The sequence below is a fragment of the Labeo rohita genome, chromosome 19 (genome assembly GCF_022985175.1).
Source record: "Labeo rohita strain BAU-BD-2019 chromosome 19, IGBB_LRoh.1.0, whole genome shotgun sequence".
Lineage (NCBI taxonomy): Eukaryota > Metazoa > Chordata > Actinopteri > Cypriniformes > Cyprinidae > Labeo > Labeo rohita.
The window spans coordinates 30,633,049-30,651,828 of NC_066887.1; the positions used below are offsets into that span (position 1 = coordinate 30,633,049).

At 34.0% G+C, this 18,780-nt stretch overlaps 1 protein-coding gene across 1 annotated transcript in view; it reads right to left on the bottom strand.

The window, feature by feature from the left end:
- Window positions 1-12,496: 12,496 nt before the first annotated feature.
- pvrl2l (PVR cell adhesion molecule related 2 like) overlaps window positions 12,497-18,780 on the bottom strand; it is a 236,949-nt gene continuing 230,665 nt past the window's right edge. The window contains exon 10 of the mRNA XM_051137379.1: window positions 12,497-16,536. Coding sequence (XP_050993336.1) covers window positions 16,333-16,536 — 204 coding nt within the window. The 3' untranslated portion in view covers window positions 12,497-16,332. The remainder of the gene's footprint in view (window positions 16,537-18,780) is intronic.

The window sequence follows — 18,780 nt, forward strand, 5'->3', positions numbered from 1 at the left end:
CTGAGCTAATGATCAGCTTGCACTAGCTAATGAATAGCTTAGGTAATCTAGCTATGTTTCAAAACACATAACTGCTGTAGCTATAGGATTTTGCAGACAACTTTCTAGTATGTGCTTACCAGTGTTGGGGGTAATGCATTACAAGTAACACGAGTTACGTAATAATATTACTTTTTCCAAGTAACTAGTAAAGTAACGCATTACTTTTGAATTTCTAAGAAAATATCTGAGTTATTTTTTCAAATAAGTAACGGCAGTTACTTTTTTCCCCATTTATTGATTGACAAGTCTCCTGTCGGGAAATTGGGAGTAAACATGATGTTACTGTATTTTAGACTAAATGTGAACATGCATTAATTCATCTCACTCAAAAAACAATTCAGTATTCCTCAAAATGAATAAAAGCAGTGAAATGCAAACTCATGTGACGCAACCCCGCAATAATTAAATATGTTAAATAAAACAAATGTCCTTTATATATTTAATCCCATTTTATTAACCAGTGTCTTTGCTGATCTTCAATGATGCAATTCAACCATACTAATAAGCAAAAATGACTTTAGATAAACTAATATTTGTGCTTCATTTTTTTTTTAGCTGAAGAGTGACCTCCTGCATATATGTACTTTTCTTTTAGCCTGATGTGAATTCATTTCACTTTTGGTGTAAAGGAGCTTTTATATTAGAATTGTTTTATATAAAAAACAAAGCAAGCCCTGCCCAGATTTAAAAAATAATGCAAAAGAAATGTAGCGCATTACTTTCCACAGAAAGTAACTAAGTAATGTAATTACACTGTAAAAAAACAAAAAACACAATTTGTTGAGTCAGCTTAAAATAATTTGTTACCCTGCTGCCTTAAAATTTTAAGTTCAGTCAACTCAAATAAGTTTAGTCAACTTGAAATGTTAAGTTGTACTAAGTAACAACTTAGATGTTTGTATTTGCTTAACTTAACAGATGGGTAAGTAACCCAGCTGCCTTAAAATTTTAAGTTGAGTCAACTCAAATATCTAAGTTGTCATTTAGTATAATTTAACATTTCAAGCTAAACTTTTTTGAGTTGACTGAACTTAAAATTTTAAGGCAGCCAGGTAACAAATTATTTTAAATTGACTCAATAAATTGTTTTTTACATTGTAGTTACTTTTCAGGGAGTAACACAAAATTGTAATGCATTACGTTTAAAAGTAACTTTCCCCAACACTGGTGCTTACCTGCCTCTTTCATATAGTATGTCTTCATATATGCACAGTTCCCTATATTTCCCCCATATAAAAAAGAAAAGAGTAGCTAATAGAAGGTTTGCGTCACGGTTTGGTTGGTCACCTGGATGCACGCCCATTTTGGAGATACTCAGATGTAAACAACAGCATGGATTGCATGGTTAATACTACTGAATATGTTGTTTTGCTAATTTATGCTGTCTAAACAGCATAAAAAAACATTTGGAAGCAACTAAATCATATAGAGAAGGACTTAGTAAGCAGGAAAGGGCACAATATTTTGACAAAATAAAGCTCATAGGTGTTAAAGATGCATACAAGCAGTATTAAGATACTAGCCTAATATTTCACCTACCTGACCGGAAATAATAAAAACAAACATTAATGTTGTCAAGATTCTTGCCCTGGAAATCCTGGTTCAGTTTGGCCAACCACATACGCTTTTTGTTCCTCAAGACAGATTTTTGCACTCTTCTCCTTGATTTGTTATAACTTTTGTTAGTCTGTAGTACTCCAAATGTTTTTCCCAGTCTGACCGATTAGTACAGTCCAAAACATGACAATATTTGACCATTTTCTAAGAAAATATGCAAAAATATGTTTTGTTTGGTTCAGTGACATTGTTTATGTTCAGTGCTGCCAATGTGGCCGATTGAAAACACTCCATATGAGATCAAATGAATACAAAGCCCTATCTATCAACTGGCCCATGTTTTTATTTTCTGTAATATATTAATCAAATATTTATCCAATGATCTAATTAGCCCTATTTTCTGCCTTAAAAGTTTCTGTTTTCTGCTAGCAGTGAACTTTCTGATGTGGTTTAAACCCATTGTAACATCTGGTAATAGTTATGTAACACAAACTGGTGCAACATGCTGTAATATAATACTTCCATGGGTGAAATTCCCAAGTTGCTGCTGTGTGATATTTCTCTCCCCTACCCAGGCACTGGCATATCCAAATTCCTGTTTCCATTTTTTTCCCCTCATTTGTGTAACTCATTTTCATTGCTATTTCAAACAGCTGTCATTTGATGTCTGTCTTTCAGCCAGAACAACAGAGAATACACTGATTGCACGAATAGTCCCTCCGCTGTGACCCAGAGGTTATGCGCTCTGCTCAAGGGCACAATAGTGATAAAACAGGAATGTGATCTTAACTCAACAGTTTCTAGGACACTCACACTGGGATTGAAACTTGCATTTCTTATGCTGGCAGCCATGGTGCTTAACTATTACACTACCTAAACTTTCCTCAAAAAGCTCAATACTTAGCTTTTTTAATAATTGTACATTTTCCCCTGAAGTCCACTTATAAAGTTAGTCTAGTTTTTTTTATGTGCCCATTCCGTTTTATACGTGCCAGTTTAGTTTGTAATTCTCTGAAGTACACTAAAAGTTTTATTTATTTTCTTTTATGCTTACCAAGACTGCATTTATTTGACCAAAAATACAGTCAAAATTAGTAATATTGTGAAATATTATTTAAAATTAAAATAACTGCTTGCTGTATGAATATATGTTAAAATGTAATTTATTCCTGTGATGCAAAGCTGAATTTTCAGCAACATTACTCCAGTCTTCAGTGTCACATGATTCTTCATAAATCATTCTAATATGCTGATTTGCTGCTCAAGAAACATTTATTATCAGTATTGAATATATACATATTTTTGTAACATCAAGTGTTTTTACTGTCACTTTTGGATAAAAGTATTATTATTATTTATTTATCTTTCTTGAAGCAGGAAGGGCCCTGTGTGGCACAGAGGTACCATATTCTCAATCATGTAATAAAAGACCATAAAAATGGTGAACAATGGAAAAAAAATTCATTTTTCCCGAGGGATCTTGGAAATGGGTTCTTGCACAATAAACGTAGCATTTTGCTTATGAACATCTGCACCCACACGGAAAGTGCCACAAATAACTTCACACACACAGCTTCTGGTTTCTGCTTGTTGTAGGAGGCCCATTATCACTAACTGATTGCAGATATTTCTCACAGCTGGGCTGTTTTTAATGAAGGACTGGCTTAGTGGTCTGTTGCAATATTTTGTTACCGCATGTGGCCTATATTATGTTGGATAAAACATCTGGGAAATGACATTTACATATGTTGAAAACTATCAGCTAAAGTAAAGCGAAAAAGCTCACTATTACAGTAGTAAGCACACTGTGTTGTCAACACAACAATTGTTCCAGTTACTTCTAAACACTAACTTACTTCCCAGAATGCACCATAACATCATCGCGCACTGGTTGCTTGCTATATTCGCTGTCATTATGTCTTCTTCAGTCATTATAAATGAAGAACGAGGGCATACTTTATAATGCCGCTGTACTTTTTAAACAGCTATAATGAAGACGCGCAAGAAACAAATCAAATGACACCAGAAGAATATTAGTCATGCCCTGTGTCACACAGCGAAGCTTTGATAAATACCAGCTACATTTTAATGTGCGACCTTATAATTGTGTCGCATCAGTAATTGAATCATCAGTTTCCCAATGTTTTGTAAATCAAGACCTTTGCTAGTGCCCGAATTCATGTTTAAATTACACAAGGGAGACAAATGAGACAAGGCCTGTGTTCAGAATGAAATACTAGCATACTATTTACGTCATTAGAATAACCAAACGTCCTCTTTTTCTTAAACAGCAGGAAAACAAAGTCTAAACCTAGACATTTTAGGCAATTTCTGAAATCTCAGCCAGGACACGTACGAGAAAAAGAGGACGTAAGGTCACCCTGACTACTATTTTTTACAAATATGCAATGTTTTGTCAATAGTATTCTACATGAGCTCACTATATTGCATTTTAATTTAACAAATAGCTCTTAAAAAGATACTGTGTGATTATGTATACAAATGTCTGAATTTTTGGCAGTCTGCTAAAAAAATCAAGATGATTTATATACTATTTTAGCAAACATTAATATTTTATATTTGCTTTTATTTTTATATTTTGAGTTTTGATTTTTTTTTTTTTAAGTTATGTTAGTTGTATTTTTAATTTTTAAATTTAAATTTTTGAAATTGCAGTTTTAGTTTCAGTAACTTTAGCACTTAAACATTTAATTTTTAGTTGCCAAGGCATTTTTATTTTTATTTTATTATTTTATTATTTAACTTATCAATAGTATCCAACATTGCTATGTCCTCACTATATTTCATATTTAATTTAACAAGTGCCATTATCATTTCAGAAATATACTGTGTGATTATTTATACAAATGTCTGAATTTTTGGCAGTCTGCTAAAATAATCAAGAAGGTAATTTATATACCATCATAGTATTTATTAATAATTTAAATGAGCTTTTTAAGTTTTAGTAATTTTGTATATGTTAGTTGTATTTTTAAATACTTATTTTTTTAATTCAATTTTAGTTTTAGCAATTTTATATGTTTTCATCGTATTTTTTAATTACATTTTTAAATATTTTAAGTATTTAAACTTAACTTTTAGGTTTTTAATTTTAGTTTTTTTAGAAATGTTTTAAGTTTTATTATTCATTAATCTTATTTAATTTATCAAATGCCATTATCATCTCAGAAATATACTTATACTGTGTTTATTTATAGATTTTTTTGGCAGTCTCCTAAAATAATTAAGGTTATTTATATACGATGATAGTATTTAATAATATTTTAAATTAGCTTTTATGTTTCCTTTTTTTAGTTTTCATTTTTTAAGTTTTAGTAATTACGTATGATTTCATCATATTTATTAGTTTTTATTTTTTTATTCTTAGCTTATTTCTTTATTTCAATTTTAGTTTTAGTATTTTTAATATTTAAACCCATTGAATTTTTAGTTGTCAAAGCAAAATTTATTTAATTAATTTCATTAATTTAATTTATTAATACTGTCCACTAAAATAATCAAGGTTATTTATATACTATGATAGTATTTATTTATATTTAAGATTAGCTTTTATTTTTATATTTCATTTTTTAAGTTTCAGTTGGTAATGTTTTGTGTTTTCATCATTTTTATTAGTTGCATTTTTAAACACTTGGCTGTAATTTATTTTTTATTTCAGTTTTAGCAATTTAGCACTTAAACCCAAACATTTCAATTTAGTTGCCAAGGCAAAATGTATTTAATTTTTTTTGTATTTCTTACGTTTTTCACGCAACATTTATATTTTATGTCAGCTTTAATTTAAATAACAAAAATGCATATGTATTTATTTATTTATTTATTTTTTTAAAGCTAAAAGAACAAATAAAAGAAGTTAAAACGGATTATTGGGGTGTTTAACAAGAAAATAATGTTTTTTTCAGTTTAATTTTAGATTTAGTTCCAGTTAACAGTAATAACTCTGGTCCTTAAAAACAAGTGCAGCTTCTCTTATTTAAAAGAAAAAAAACATTCTATACGCAAATACATAAAAATTCAAAATGCAGGTTGTTATGTTGGCTAAATTCAGATTTTTTTAGTTATATCGCCCTGTCCTCTTTTATGAGGCTCTTTGCAATGTCCACCGGGAGGCACTGTCTCCTTTTTTTCCTCCATTCATCCTCCACAACCCTTTGCATTTCCATTTCTCTCCCTGCACGTGTTCCTCTCCAATGTATTGCACCTTATTCGCGCTTTCTTTCCCAGCCACTGCGTCAGCTCTTTAGACACAACAGAGGTCAAAGGCTGAGTAAACACGATTGAAGAGCAGCCAGAAGGGACTAATGGCTCACAGGCATTGCGCCTTAGTGTTTTTTCCCCCTCCTTCTACCTCGCACACAGACTACATTGTATTTGCATTATTGGTGTGGTTCTCTCTCCCTCCCTCTAGAGCTCGCAGTCTCGGCAGTCAGAGGTTAAACCGAGCATTAGCTGTCAGCCAACGGCCCGTTTTTAATCGCTGATTGCACATCATTGCTATCAACATTTAATCATGGCCCCAGTCGCATCCCCACACGCCCACAGCTGACTTAACAGGCTCTGACACGGAACAATCGCCACACTCAGCTTGTATCTCATCAGCGACGGAGCCTTGAGATCCGACTCATTAAGGAAAGGGCTAACGAATGCGGGGTGACAGGTGCTTAAGGAGGCTTCGTCGTTTAAAAAAAAAGTCGTGAGTCGCAGGCCGAGCTGGAACTACCTCATTACGACGCTGGCGCGGTACGCTACCGCTTGAGAGGATAAATTAGCAATGTATTCATTATGTTCTCGTGAAAGCGATGTCAAGTCGTTGCGTGCAAGTGTTGAGGCCAGTTGGGTTTCAATTACAGAGAATGCTATGAAGAGTTAATGGGTATTAACACGGAGTACGTGCTGTTAATGAATCAGGCAGCCTTTTGGTGGGCAACAAATGGCAAACAGTGTCTGACTCAAGCAGCCTACAATCGCCCGCTTCTTCGGGGCGTCGTGAGGCATACAAATGACCCGAACGGCAGAACACGATAGTTGATGGCTTTGCAATGGAATTAGCATATTAATCAAAGACAACAGGGGACTAGTTCTCATTGAGGTAATTGCGTTCTCCGTGGTGAATGGTTTTAAATTTCATCAAGCTACCTGGCCTGGCTCTTTCTTGTGATCAAACTTGGCCTGTTGGAATAGAAAACACCCAGGCAATTTTCCTTGGGAACTCACACACTGTAACTAAAATCCTCCTGCCATCTTACACATGGGTCCAAACACTACCACTTCATGATTTAAAATCAATTTTAAAAATAATTCTTGTACAGAAGTGATTGCACAACGTATACTATACATTTTATATACACCGTTTAATTTTTAAGCTTTAAGATCTCTCCTCCTTTTGTTTCAGAATTCTTTTAATTTAAATACACGGATATTATGAATACATGCAAGATGATGTTTATTGCAGAAAAGGGTCCATTTTTTTTTATTGAGATGTATCTGAATAAATAAGCTTAGAGGAGAAGTGCACTTCCAAAACAAAGATTCACATATAATGTACTCACCCCTTGTCATCCAAGATGTTCATGTCTTTCTTTCTTCAGTCGTAAAGAAATAGTTTTTTGAGGAAAACATTTCAGCATTTTTCTCCATATAATGGACTGCTGTGGTGCCCCAATTTTGAACTTCCAAAATGCTGTTTAAATGCAGCTTTAAACGATCCCAGCCGAGATTAAAGGGTCTTATCTAGCAAAGCGATAAAATAATACAATTTAGATACTTTTTAATGTCAAACGCTCATCTTGTCTTACTCTGCCTGGACTGTTTTTTCCGGGTCATGACAGTTAGAGTATGTCGAAAAACTCCCATCTCATGTTCTCCCTCAACTTCAAAATCGTCCTATATCACTGTTTTACCTTTTTTGTTAAGGGTGTTTGATCTTCTGTGCACGTTCACTTTGCAAAGACTGGGTCGGTATGATGACTTTAAAATGATTTTTGAAGTTGAGGGAGAAAATACGATTGGAGTTTTTTGACATACCCTAACTGTCTTGAGTCAGAATACACAGAGTTCAATGAGAGCAAGACAAGACAAGCGTTTGAGAATAAAAAGTATTTCTATCGTATTTTTTAAATGAAAATAACTGATCATTTGGTCCCACTTTATATTAAGTGGCCTTAACTACTATGTACTTACATTGAAATTAATAATTGGATACAATGCACTTATTGTGTACATACATGCTTTTAGATTGTACTTAGATTTTAAAAATACCTGCATGTAATTACATCTGTAATTAGTTTCTGTAATTACTTTTATAATTAGACTGTTGACCAATCACTTACACCTTAACCTACCCATACCACCAAACCTGTCCTTAACCTGTCCTTACACATATCCCACCTCAATAGCAGCAAAAGTGTTTTGCAATACAATATGACCACATTAAGTACATTGTACTTATTTTTTGATGTAAGTGCATAGTAGTTAAGGCCACTTAATATAAAGTGGGACCGATCATTTCACTAGATAAGACCCTTCTTCCTCGGCTGGGATCGTTTGAAGCCGCATTTAAACTGCATTTTGGAAGTTCATAATCGGGGCACCATATCAGTCCATTATATGAAGAAAAATGCTGAAATGTTTTCCTCAAAAAACATAATTTCTTTATGACTGAAGAAAGAAAGTCATGAACATCTTGGATGACCAGGGGTGAGTGCATTATATGTGAATCTTTGTTTTGGAAGTGGACTCCTTTAAAGTTGTCCAAATTAAGTTCTCAGCAGTATTGGGTAAAGTTACTTTTAAAAGTAACTACATTACAGTTAATGCATTAATGCATTACAGTTTTGCATTACTCCCTTAAAAAGTAACTAATTACGTTACTTAGTTGCTTTTTATGGAAAGTAATACGTTATGTTACTTTTGCATTACATTCTAAATCTGGGCAGGGCATGCTTGTTTGTTTAAAATAAATAAATAAAATAAAATAAAAATAAATAAAAAGTTCTATTTTTGGCAAATGTAAAAGCCCTTTCACACCAAAAGCATCAGGCTGAAGAAAAAGTAAATTTACACCCGTACAGTAGAATGCAGAAGACGATAGTTCAACACTCTTCATAAAATAAAAAAACAAAAACAAATGTTAGCATATCTTGAGTAATTTTTGATTAATAATATCATTGAATTGGATCATCGAAGGTCGGCGGCAAAGACACTGGTTAAAAAAACGGGATTAAATACATAAAAGACATTTGTATTATTTAACATATTTAATTATTGCAGGTTTAACGGTTAACGGTTTTTGTTAATATTGAGGCAAACTAATTAATTTTTGTGAGTGAATTAATGAATAAATGAATTAATTAATCCATGTTCACATTTTTTCAAGAACTAAAGTAACATCTTACTCCCGATTTCTCTCAACATGGGGACAAAAGTGCTTTCAATCAATAAATAGGAAAAAAAAGTAACTGGCGTTACTTATTTGAAAAAGTAACTCAGATATTTTTTTGTTAATTAAATGCGTTACTTTACTAGTTACTTCAAAAAAGTAATCTGATTATGTAACTTGCGTTATTTGTAATGCGTTACCCCCAACACTGGTTCTCAGCAATGCATACTACTGTCAAAAATTATGTTTTGATATATTTACAGTAGGAAATTTACAAAATATCTTAATGGAACATGATCTTTGCTTAATGATCGCTAAAAATCATTAGGATATTTTGACCTACTATTGCTACTTTAGACTGGTTTTGTATTTTGTTTTAACCCAAATGCTGGGTTCGGTTAAAAGTGATTACAGAAAACAGCTGGATACACTAAAATTAAAATGCTACTTTTAAATATTACATTTTTACATTTTTTACATTTATGTCTAAAATGCTTGTTAAATGAGTTTAAATGTATGTAATATTGTAAACTATGTTGTATTAAAATAACCCAGTATGTTTGGCAAAAGCATTTAACCCAACCAGCTGGGTCAAAATAACCCAGCATGTGTTCTGTCCAATATTTACCCAGTGCTGGGTTGCCAAATAACCCAAGTTGGGTTGTTTTTAACCCAGCATTTTTTTTTTTAGAGTGTAATATATATAGTTTATATATTATAAGTTTATATAAAGACTATTATTTCATATTTTAGCAGTTCGATAACATATATTATTTTTACTTTCTGTGATCACTCCTATAATTTAATTATTTTTTAATATTTTGTGATGACTCCTATATTTTTTTGAATTATATATATTTCTAGTGAATAAGTGGATTTTAAATGGATATTCCAATAATATTTCTATCTTTGATATGAGTTGCATGCTTATTAGGTTAAAAAAAGTGCTAAAAGATTGCAGAAATCTCATGGTTTGGTCCAGTGAAGGCACGCCTTGTGCAGATCATTTGCTTTTAACTGAAAATTTGCTCTCTGAAAATGTCATTCAATACGTGTATGCCTTTTCCCCCGTGAAACACAAAAGGAGTTATTATCAAAATGTCAAAGTTGTTTTCCATACAATGGAAATGCATGGTGATCACTGCCTGTGAAGTTCAGCTCCAAATTTCCTTTATTTAAACAACAACAAAACCTGAAAGTAATATCCCTGCTTTAAATATTTTGTAATACGTTTTTATCCATTTTATGGTGCAAATCCTTTTAGCTGTCAGGTATAAAGTCTAAATGGGTCCATATAATTACTGAAATGAGTTAAACTCTTTGTAATATAAAGCATAAATTGACCAGCTGAGTTAAGAGCAGCCTTCGGCAAAATACCTCAGTGAGATAATGTTCATTAGCCTACCTATTTTAAATATTCAAAAGCCATGCAATTTTTATTCCTTATGTTACTTGTATTATGATTGCCCCCGACCTCACACCCATGAAAAGATCTTATATATAAAGGAACAGTATTACCACCATCTATCATTTTGTGTTAAAGGAGAAGTCCACTTCCAGACCAAAAACTGACAGATGATGTACTCACCCCTTGTCATCAAACATGTTCATGTCTTTCTTTCTTCAGCCATAAAGAAATTCTTTTTTGAGGAAAACATTTCAGCATTTTTCTCCATATAATGGACTGATATGGTGCCCTGATTTTGAACTTCCAAAATGCAGTTTAAATGTGGCTTTAAACGAACCCAAATGCAGTTGTAAACAATTATTTTCATAAAAATAATACAGTTTATCTACTTTTTTAATGTTAAACGCTTGTCTTGTCTTACTCCGCCTGAACAGTTTTTTTTTTTTTTTTTCCGGTTCATGACAGTTAGAGTATGTCGAAAAACTCCCATCTCATGTTCTCCCTCAACTTCAAATCGTCCTACATCACTGTTTTACCTTTTTTGCAGAGGCTGTTTGATCTTCTTTGCATGTTCACTTTGCATAGACTGGGTCTGTATTTCTGCATCGATGTGGGATGATTTTGAAATGATTTTTGAAGTTGAGGGAGAAAATACGATTGGAGTTTTTCGACATACCCTAACTGTCTTGAACCAGAATACACAGAGTTCAGGGAGAGCAAGACAAGATGAGCGTTTGAGATTAAAAAGTATTTAAACTGTACTTTTTAATGAAAATAATCGATCATTTTGCTAGATAAGACCCTTCCTCAGCTGGGATCGTTTACAACCACATTTGGGATTGTTTGAATCGACATTTAAACTGCGTTTTGCAACCATAGCAGTCCATTATACTGAGAAAAATGCAATTTCTTTATGGCTAAAGAAAAAAACACATGAACGTCTTGGATGACAAGGGGGTGAGTACATTATCTGTAAATTTTGTTCTGAGCATTTGACAGCAAATCATTGTTTGCGGAAGATTGATTGATGGGCGATCTGACCAATCATAACGCCGAAACCGCCATTTTGTCCAACAAACAATCCAGACAGGAGTGTTTACAATTTAGATAAAAGTCGACGGACTTAAACGTGAGAAATAGTGTGTATTGATATCTTTCCACGGTTGAAACAACATACCTTTTGATATTCATTCATGTTAATCCGTGATATAGAGATGAAGAGAAGACGATTCAGATGCTACTCGAACTGCCCTGTTGAAAAAACCAGCATATGCTGGTAGGTATGTTTTGATACTGGTTTATGCTGGTCCTTTGCTGGTTTTTGCTGGTCATGTTGCTGGTCAAGGACCAGCATGAACCAGCAAAGGACCAGCATAAACCAGCTAAGGACCAGCCTACCTAACCAGCATCCCAGCATCAAAACATACCTACCAGCATATGCTGGTTATTTCACCAGGGTGAGGCAGTACAGCGATCTGTCACCATACATGGGAGGGCCACAACACGGTATTTATTATTTGAATTTCTTAAAAAATGTCAAAATTTGATTGCTTAGATTTTGTTTCATACCAAAAGTAACCAGGTTGGTCTTGTCTGTCGTCAGAGTCGACGTATTTTCTCTATGTGGCGTGCGAACGTCATTGGGCGGGTCTTTGTGAAGGGTGAATTAAATAGATAAATTAAAAGTCTTTCAGTCACACATCAGTGGTGAGAAATTCCTAAGCTTTTACTCTAGTTTATTTGTGACTAAAAATGTATTACATGATGTATTGTTTATACTGCACAGTCAACCGGACATATGAACAGAATGAGAGGCTCTAAAAGGCATCAACATTTTTATTTACCTAAAGCCCTGCTCCTAAAGTTTAGACAGCAGGCTGATGTTTGACTTCAAAGGCTGACATTTTCACAGCTCAGGAGTTAAACCAGATCTTGTGAAGGTCTCTCAGATGGTAAATCAATAAACGGATGCCAAACACTTTTTTGGCATTTGGTAATATCCCACAAACTGCAGTATATTACGGTGGGATTTCAGAACAACAGCTCTAGATGATACAGACTCAAAGCCAAAAAACGCCACACCACAGGAGTACTGGCTTATAGTTTATTAGACATCACAATGAACCATAAAACATAGAACAAGTTGCTTATGCATATAAAATAATCCCAGTCGGTAAAGAAATAAGATGCAAAAACGAACATTAGAAATAAAAAGAGTCACAATTCTCCCCATTGGGCGGTCTATACAGTCAATGATTTATTTTTTTGTCTCAGGCAAAACAAATCTGTCAGTAAAATGGCTCAAAACAAAGTAACAAAGGCACATCTGGCTTGACGATGACAGGGCAGCACGCAAGCGAACACGTGGCAGATGATTTTGAAACGGTCTCTGATATGATTTGTGGTAATGAAGTATAAACATGGCAAATAAAGAGTGTTTGTTTTGCTGAAGAGTACATTTGATGAATGACAAGAGTTGTTAGGTAACCAAAGACTAATTTTAGAGGGCCTCTATTTTGTTTAAAAGATCGTTCATTGGAAAATGGAAATCCTGTCTTCATTTACTCACCCTCATGTCGTTCTAAAACAAGCATGAATGATTTCTTCTGTTGTTTTGGACTGCGCTGACTTTCATTGTATGAATAAACACAGCTAAAACTGTCAAAATATCATCTTTTTGTGTTCTATAGAAAGGAAAGTGTCAAGTTTGAACAACACAAGGGTGAGTAAATGAAGACAGAATTTTCATTTTGGCTAAACAATCTCTTTAACATTCTTTGATTGTCTATTTTAAAAATTCAAAATGGCATTAGAATTTTTAATAATATTTAAAACTATACATAATGCATATGCAAAGACAGAAACATTCAAAAATATAGAAAATTAAATAAAAATACAATTTAAAAAATGAAATCACAGTTCAAAACACAGAAACCCTTATGGATGAGTGTGTAACATACAGTGATTGTCTAATACTGCACCATTTTAGCGAATGACGGTTGCGTGAAGACGGCCCATTTGCGCGTGAGAGTAACATAAGCGAACCCCAAATCTCATGCAGCATGCAGACGTACATTCCCCTTATCAGAAACAGTGACGAGACCACAACCCAGCTAAACCGAGACGACAGGTGAAAGATCGTCGTGTCATGTCGAGAATAAACGTTTTGCGAGAATCAGTATTTTTCCGCGATGTCCAACAGGCCAGAAGCTGTGATCGATGGCTAATCAAGAACGAGGAGGGCTTGTTAATTCATCTAGGTGAACTGTACCGTCCATCCATCGATCGGTCTGCATTTTTCATGGCACCTGCACACCTATTCATCCATTCGCCCATCTAAAGATCCCACATTTTATGTGCTTTGTATATGTGCAGGTTTCCACTCCAGGTGACCGTTAAAAAAGCTGTCAGTTCATTCCGCTTATCACTTCTGTAACCTGTTAGCGAGTCTTTAGTTCATTGCATCAATATGGTTTTGATATGAGTTCTTTGGCACAATTACGACAATGTATTCAGATACGATGATCTGTCGACAGCTTTAAGTGGATGTGCAAAGATTACATTCAAGAGTGAAAGACATGAACAGTGATGGAATTAGTTGCCATGCCATCCAAGAACCAGTGAAAAGGCCAGTGGGAAAAAAAGAGAAAAGACCATTTCATAAACTACTTCTGTTTCTTAAAGGAATAGCTCATCCAAAAATAAACTCGTTCTGGTGTCTTTCAAAAGACGCACGACTTGCTTTGTCTGTGGAACACAAAAGGACACGTTTATAGCTGCTCTTTTCCATACAGTGGAAGTAAACGGTGACCAAAACTGGCAGGGATTTCAGTCTGTCTGTCAGTGTTCTTCATCATCTTTTGCGTTCCACTGAAAAAACAATCATACAGGTTTGGAACAACATAATAGCGTTTTGAGTAAACTGTTCCTTTAAGGTGTAAACGTTCTACAATTCTTGCAATTAAAACTGAGACTTCTTGTTGAAGATCTATAGGAGTAAGAGAGAAGTAATGATAATGTTTGGCCAAACAGACACGACTGAAGCGCTGTGAAGAAAGCCAAGAAGAAATCAGGGATACACAGTGCATTCGAATATTATTAAAGACCACACAGAACTAAAATATGATTTTCTTCTGGCTTTCAATTCATGTCTGTTGACTTTGATACTAATACATCAGCAACCAAAAGTTTGGAGTAATTTTTAAAAGAAATTTTATAAAGGCTCCAATTTTTTGATTAAAAATACTGTAAAATTGTGAAATATTATTACAATTTAACACAACTGTTTCCAGTTGTAATATATGTTAAAATGTAATTTATTTTTGTGATGCAAAGCTGAATTTTCAGCATCATTACTCCAGTCCTCAGTGTCACATAATTCTTCAGAAATCATTCTAATATACTGATTTGCTGCTAATTATCATTGGTCCTCAATTATTAATAACAGACACTGAAAATGTCTTTATAATCTTTATAAACAGTTTACAACATTGATCATTTTATTTCAGCATATTAGAATGATTTCTAAAGGACTGTGTGACACTGAAGCCTGGAGTAATGATGCTGAAAATTCAGCTTTGCATCACATATATATTAATATATATTAAAATAGAAATGTTATTTTAAATTGTAACAATATTCCGAAATATTTTCCTTTCAAAACCTTTCTAGAATGAGAATGTTCCGCCCACAATACAACCGGCCTTGACTAGTAACAGCAAGTAACTAAAGCCCATTGACTATTTTAAAATGGACTGGATCTTTTATGTTTTTGACCTTCTAAAATGAAGTTTCAATAGGAAAAATGTCAAGGTCTTTAACATGAATGTTTAGCTTCAGAAGGCAGAAAACGAAACCTCCCGTCACTTTCAACATCTCTTTATGCATATTGTGCTTCTTATGGCCAGAAATTAGGGGAGCGAGGAAAGGTTGCGACAGTTTTTAAGGAAAGCAACCAATCATGCCATGCAGATTATACAGTAACAAAATCCACACGTATCAATAAGTAAAACATCAGCATACGACTTTAGTAATACCCGTTAAAAGAAAGTTTCAGAAAATGTACACTTTTTCACCCCACTGATATTTTTGGATTTGTCTGCATTTTTCCCTTTTTTTGTTTACTTTTATATTTTTTTTTAGACTGGCTATATATATAATATTTTCTTATGTTATTTACAGAACTTATTTGGTACTTTTCCAAAACGATGAACACGCCAAACAACCAAAGAAACAAAAATAAGAAAATAATGCATACATCTGTTTTTAAGGTGATATAATCGATCAAAATGACATCAAATATAAAATATAAAAATACATTTTTGCTGTATGTAAAATACATTGCATATACCACAAAACTTTTTCCCTCGTCACAGAATTTAACGCACAAAACCGACGAAAGCTAAAGCTTAAAAGAGCACTACACCGAGATCGCAAAATAAAAAATACAGATCATAAAACATAAGCAACATTTGACAGTATATGCAGTGTATTTTAAAATACTGAAAGCAAATTCTTATATTTAGACCTTTCAGGAAAATTAAATGTTTGTCAAGTCGGACTGGCGCGACTATGTTTGCTGTATGTGTTTTTCTCGTAACCAGGATTAAAATATATATACTTAGTAGCTCAAAAGTGAATTATGACCGATTCTCGTGGTTTTGTTTGACCATTAATTGCTAATCAAAATACTAAGAACTTGTCATTATCAAGTGTTCAAAAGGTATAAATGTTTGATGAACCATCCACAAAACCATGAGAATAGGTTAGAAGGTCAGTTAGCCACGTGTAAAAGAAACATCACCAGGCTGGGGTGGTTTTGGATGTGTTTGTGCCCAAGCCGTGAACTATAGCCGGCTGTGCTGTAACGGGTGTCCGTGGCCGGGCAGGGCGGTGGCAGTGCAAATCGCAGGCACGGCCTACGCCATTAGACCAACATGGGCTTGGACACGAAACTTTCTTCACGAGCTACGTTAGCATAGTTAGCTTCGACGTCATTCTGGTCAGCCGGCGCGTATGGTGGAAGGGCCTCGTCGGTCATTTCGTCCTTTTCGGGAGGATGTCCTGAGCCGTCCCAGACAGTGGGGGTGCCGCCGTTAGCGGGAGGGCCGGTGTTGTCATCATCTAGATCCTGAAGCACACACAAATGAAAGCATAACTGGAGTTAAATTAAATTCAGAGACATGTGAGTGTAGTTTTTAAGAAAATGTTTTAGTATGAATTACCCATAAATATGTGAGCATATGTATTTATATTAGGGATGGAACGGTTCTCTGTGGGGAGAAAAAAAAAAAAAAACGAACCGTACAGTTCTCTACACACGGTTCAGCACGCGCTTGGACCGCGGTTCAACTTCAACGCAGATTTCACCCCCCCCAATCCTCTCCCCTCCTTGCTGACCGTGATCGATTTAGAAAAATTCGAAAGTGAAACCGATAAAACAGCGCACATATAAAAACGGTTGCATTCTTTTGCGAGCATCAGCAGCTGCACACAATCGCAGATTACACGCTTCCTACCCAAAACGTGATTTGTGCCCACCCTAGTAATTTAAATGCACCCTCGACGGATGAATGAAACCCCAATTGTGTATGAATGGACAAATTCACACAAAAATTATGTCAAAATGCCCGTCTTGGTAAGTATCCAATAGCAGACATAGCCGGCTGAACATATCTGTGTATTGTATCACTGCATTCTCTTAAAGTGACAGCACTTTCTTAATATTAATCATATTGCAACAGGTAAATCACTCACTGTACTTGACTGAATAGCTTTTGTAACTTTAATAAAGATTAATCTTTAATTGATACAGTAAAATTTGCAATGCTGTTTTACATTTGATTACTTTATTCGATTTCTGTACCTAAAAACTAATGTTAGACCTACCCCCCGTGGCAAATTCAATTGAATGCGTATGATATGGAAAGGCACACGCCTCTCAATAAATGGTCTAACAGCTGAAAATGCATATCAGAGCAAAAACCAAGCCCTGAGGTCAAAAGAACTGCCTGTGGAGCTCAAAGACAGGACTGCATCAAGCCACACATCTGGGGAAGAGTTCGGAAAACAGAAGCATGTAGTCTCTGTTAACCTTAATGGAAGAAGTCTGGAACAATTAGGACTCTTCCTAGAGCTGCCCTCTTGGCCAGACTGAGCAATTGATGAAGAAGGGCCTTGGTTAGATTGGTGACCAAGAAGCTGATGTTCACTCTAGTTGAGCGCCATGATCGCCATGATCATATATGCAAACTTACAGAAGGACAAACATCTCTAGGACAAACACTGCAACACTCCACTGATCTGGGCTTTATTGTGGTGTGGCTAAACTCAATCCTCTCTTCAGTGAAGACACATGAAAACACACTTGGAATTTGCGGCAAAGCACCTAAAGAACTCTCAGATCGTAAAAAACAAGATTATTGAGTCCTTGAGTGGCCCAGCCACAGCCTCAGCTTGAAACCAATCCAACATTTTTGGAGAAACCTGAAAATGTGAATCTGCCGCCATCCAATCTGATAGAGCTTGAGCTAGAGGTGGAGAGGTGAGGAGAAGAATGGCAGATGATTGCCAAATGCTGATGTGCAAAGCTTTTTGCATCATAGCCAAAAAGACTTATGGCTGTAAATGCTTTAACTAAGTACTGAGTTAAGGGTATGAATACTTATGCAGTCCTATTTCAGTTTTTTTTTTATTCTAATTATTTTGCAAAGTTGTCACAAATCAGTTTATCTGTTCTCTTCAAAATAAATGCATACGCCTATATCCTGTAGGTTCATAATTAAAAATGAAAATGTAAAAACAATTAAAAGCAGTGAAATGTGTTATTATGATTAAAATATGAAAACTAAAATGACGATAAATTATAGATAGATAGATATGTGTATGTATGTATATATATATATATATATATATATTCAAATTGGTATAACACATAATTTAAATAATATTTGTTTCACTTTATCATATTTTATTATAACATTAAATCGTAATATACATAATCCAAACATACATAATAAATAAATATTAATATTAATAATAATTTATAATAATATTAAAAAATAATATTAAAAAAAATATTAAACATTATTCATATTAGTTCAAATCTGTTGAGTGTAAAGTTATTTAAATGCATAATCCTTTGAAAATGAGGATAATGAATGAACAAATTAAAACCAATAAATCAAATTCCTAGTAAAATGATCTCAAACAGCTCTGATCATGATAGCAGTGATGTAGTTTTTACAATTTAAATAAATGTTGCATGAGTTTAAATCTATAGAGTATAATACATAACTCATATTTATAAATAAATATACTAGAACATATTGTAACAATATTAGGATATATATATATATATATAGTTTTATTATAT